The sequence below is a fragment of the Phalangium opilio genome, unplaced genomic scaffold, assembly GCF_054372755.1.
Source record: "Phalangium opilio isolate 3A_F unplaced genomic scaffold, DU_Popi_V2 ptg000032l_1, whole genome shotgun sequence".
Taxonomy (NCBI): Eukaryota; Metazoa; Arthropoda; class Arachnida; order Opiliones; family Phalangiidae; genus Phalangium; species Phalangium opilio.
In genome coordinates, this window is record NW_028324159.1 from 10,275,397 (window position 1) to 10,279,103 (window position 3,707).

At 39.7% G+C, this 3,707-nt stretch overlaps 1 protein-coding gene across 1 annotated transcript; it reads left to right on the forward strand.

Annotated features, from left to right (window-relative positions):
- Positions 1-495: 495 nt before the first annotated feature.
- On the forward strand, positions 496-3,479 carry LOC149686144 (uncharacterized). Its single transcript, XM_089871084.1, has 6 exons — positions 496-735; positions 811-1,032; positions 1,095-1,248; positions 1,323-1,696; positions 1,754-2,093; positions 3,031-3,479. Exons 1-6 carry the CDS (start codon positions 496-498, stop codon positions 3,477-3,479), a joined length of 1,779 nt encoding a protein of 592 aa, XP_089727210.1.
- The last annotated feature ends 228 nt before the right edge of the window (positions 3,480-3,707 follow it).

Sequence of the window (3,707 nt, forward strand, 5' to 3'; positions counted from 1 at the left end):
AAACTTTTACAGTATTTTTTTTTATCCAAAATACGCGAAAACCAAGGATTATCTACCCTCAAGATGCTTTGAAATTTCTTTAAAGGGAGGGTGAAATCAAAATTAAGTGATTTTTAGCGATTATTGTACCATTATTAGACCAATCTGCATAGCGAACCATCCGTGAAATAATTCCTAATAGTTTGAGATTTCGTGGATAATATGGTTTTTGCGCCTCTGACCAACCGCCCTGCAATTCTTAATGACAAAATTGGCGTGGCACGCCCCATGTTGAATGAAATTCAGCGTCCGATTTGATAAGAAATGCACGCGATGTAACAGTTGGTGCCAAGTAAAAGTACTATTGGTGCCAAGGGAATTTCAAATTATCCATGAAATCTCAAAACTAATTTGAATTTTAAAACAATTCGGGGGTATTAAAGGGATCTTTCACTATTTTACATCTGATCAGTTGATATATCCATTAAGGTTGAACGTGTATTTTATTTAGTTTCAATGGCTTCAACATCAAGCAACGATTCCCAAGTTTGGCCCTTAAAGTCCAATCAAAACATTGAATTTCGAGATGCCGTAGTCAGCATGATTGCGATAGACCACACGCCTTTCAGCATTGTTGAGAGAGTGGGCTTTCGGGAAGTATGCAAAACCCTCAACAAGGACAGCAGGAATACGTCTCGTAGAACTATAGTGAGACATTTAGATTCAAGAGCACTGAAACTCGAGCCGCTCAAAAAGGTATATGTAAGAATTTTGAATGATTGATGTGGGGTAAAAAATCTTCCCTTCACTGAAATATATACTTGAATATAGGAATTCCTTAGCAATGTTGAAGTAATGAACTTGACATTGGATATTTGGAGTTCGAAAACGAAAGACTCTGTTCTTGGCGTTCGTTGCCAGTTTATTGACGACGATTGGTTTTTTCGCAACATGTTGGTGGGGTTCGAAGGCTTTCCTGGGGCTCACACTGGGAAGGCAATCAACGATAAGCTACGTTTAATGCTTGAAGGAGCAGGAATTGAAGCGAAGAAGGTAAACTTATAAAATTTCACGGTTCTTTGTTGAGTACGGCTTTTATAAGTTTAAAGAAATAGATTTACAGTGTTTGCGCTGATAATGCGCTGAACATAACAGCGGCTTTAAACATGGATTTAGTCGTGCAAGAGCCATGGCCAAAGAATTTGGAGCTCGTTAGAGCGTCCGAAATAGAATCTTCCGCCAATGAAGACGACGTCGAGCTTCATGCTGGTAAATCCCAATAATTAAGTTTGTGTAGTTATGGTTACAAATGTTAATTTTATTTATTTCCTTTTTCAACTAAGGTTGGAATGCACTTTCGCAGATTTTTCCGGAAGAAGATTCACGACAGGCTTCCGAATCCGAAGACATGCCTACATCTGAAAGCTTTTTCGACACTAGAACAAACACCAAATGCGAAAGGAAGAGGTGTGCAGCCCATTGCGTCCAGCTGGTGGTTAACGCAGCCACCTCTGGTTCGAAGAGGGCGACTGCTGCTGTTGATAAAATCAACAATTGGATTACTTGGCTTCGCCGAAGCACTAAATGGACAGAATCATTCAAGTCTCGTTCTCCAGGAGGAAGGGACTTGATACAGAATGGGGGAATTAGGTGGAATTCAATTTTCATGGCTATTGAACGTTTAGTGGAGTTAAATATATTCTTCTTTATCAAGATTGTATTTCCAATTAACCTATAACTTTTTTAAAAGCCTGGAATGATTGAGACGTTAAAGGAGACTATCCTTTCGGCCAGAGAGGCGCGCCAATGTCCAAAGAAAGTTTATCTTCCAAAAGAGAACGACAAATACGTATTGCGCGAACTTTTGACGTGGTTGCGACCGTTCAAAGTGGCCACTGATCGGTTTCAGTCGGGTGGTCCTGGGTCAAACATAGTTTTGACGACCTTATTTAACCTACTGGAGGAAACTAATTCAATAGCTGCACCTTACTTTGGAAAGCTTAAAAGGTTGTTGAAGGAAAAAATGGTGGAACGTTTCACCAAGGAAATTAACGACAATGACTTCGTTTTGGCAGCACTGTTGGACCCAAGGACAAAATGCTCAATCTTTGAAGGTAGAATATTTGAAATTTTCTGGCACACATCTTGGTTTACATGTTAATTTTTTTTTCATTTTTTTTTATTAAGGGATCTACAACAATCCACCATGGATCAGTGGCGTCGCTAGGCCTTTTTTGGGGGGGGGCTATAGCCCCCCCAAAATCCAAACTTAGCCTCCCCCAAAATAATCCGTAAACCCTACCAAAAATTGCTGTTAGCAACCTAAAATTCTGTAGCAATATATAAAAAATTTTCAATATGAAACAGTAAAATTTTGAAGATAAAAACAGATGGAGACAAGTAAAATGTTTCATGTTCTTTCGAAGGGAGTCCCAATAGTGTGGACTAAAAGTTAACCAAAACTAAAAATAAACCAAAGACGAGTGAAAACCGGTGAAAACCCTTCTTAATCGGTTCCGTAGTCCTTATCAATAAAAGGTTGTACATCTCTAATATACGAAAAATTTCATGTTGACACAAATTTACGGATAGTTTTAAAGGTCTACACATTTTCCAAAGAACCAATTATGCAATTTTTAGCCGCATTGTAGTATACGATAGGCTCTTAGTTTGACCCGAGCCGTAGTATATGGCCGGGGTTTACGCTTTCGTTATCGTCAGATTTTAGCTTAAATGGAACCAATAGTGGTAGCTGAGCTCAGTTAGAGATTTTATTTTAATTAAAAAATTTTCACACCGCACCCGGGAATTGAATCTGGCTGGTTGGCTCAGCAGTAAGACACGCTACCACTGTGGGGTGGGACACTTCTGATTTTTTGTTTAGGGTCTTTAAATTTTTTTCTTTTTATTTATGTGCAAATAAAATAGATAACGATGTGGCTACTATTAAGTCCCAGCCATTGGGTCATCTTGTTTATATTAAGTTCTTATATTAATTTTAAAATAGTTTGCCCAGATTTAGCCCCCCCCCCCCCAAATTTCAAACCCTAGCGACGCTACTGCCATGGATAGAGGAATTTCCGAATTTCAAACCATGGAGCAAGACCAAGGCAGTAGAGGCGCTTCAATTAAAACTAAGCGAAATGCCAGAGTCAGATGACAGTTCGGCGTTTGACTTGTTTCCGGGGCTGGACTCCATTATGCCAGAGGAGAATAGGGGTCTTGAAGACCTCAATGACTACATGGAGGAACCCGCACTTTCAGACTCCGGTCCATACGCAGCACTCGAGTACTGGAAGAAGAAGGAAGACAGGTTTCCCACCCTTGCTAGATTAGCAAAGACTTACCTGGCTATCCCAGCTAGCTCAGCGGATGTTGAAAGACTTTTTTCAATCACGGGACTCATAATGAATTCAAGAAGGGCCAGAATTTGCCTGGAAAGAGTAGCCCACCTATTAACAATTCGTGAATTTCGCCATTTAAAATCTGGAAAGAAATAATCAATGTGAGTCATTACCTTGTAATCTTTATTCGCAACTTCTTGAAGTAATTTATTACTTTTTATCTTTCTATTTCAGTTTGATTAGCGTGTACTCACAGTGCAAACCGAACTCACAGAGGTAGATGAGCCAGAGGTGAGTGTCCACTTCCCCCATTGTAAGTGCATTTCAACGAATAACCGATTCTTCTCTCTCTTCTTACCAGGGCTCCGTCGTCGAGCCATAGTT

Coding starts and splice junctions, on each gene's coding strand:
- LOC149686144 (XM_089871084.1), top strand. CDS start 496: ATGGCTTCAACATCAAGCAACGATTCCCAAGTTTGGCCCTTAAAGTCC. Junction 736..810: donor AACTCGAGCCGCTCAAAAAG/GTATATGTAAGA, acceptor ACTTGAATATAG/GAATTCCTTAGCAATGTTGA. Junction 1,033..1,094: donor CAGGAATTGAAGCGAAGAAG/GTAAACTTATAA, acceptor TTAAAGAAATAG/ATTTACAGTGTTTGCGCTGA.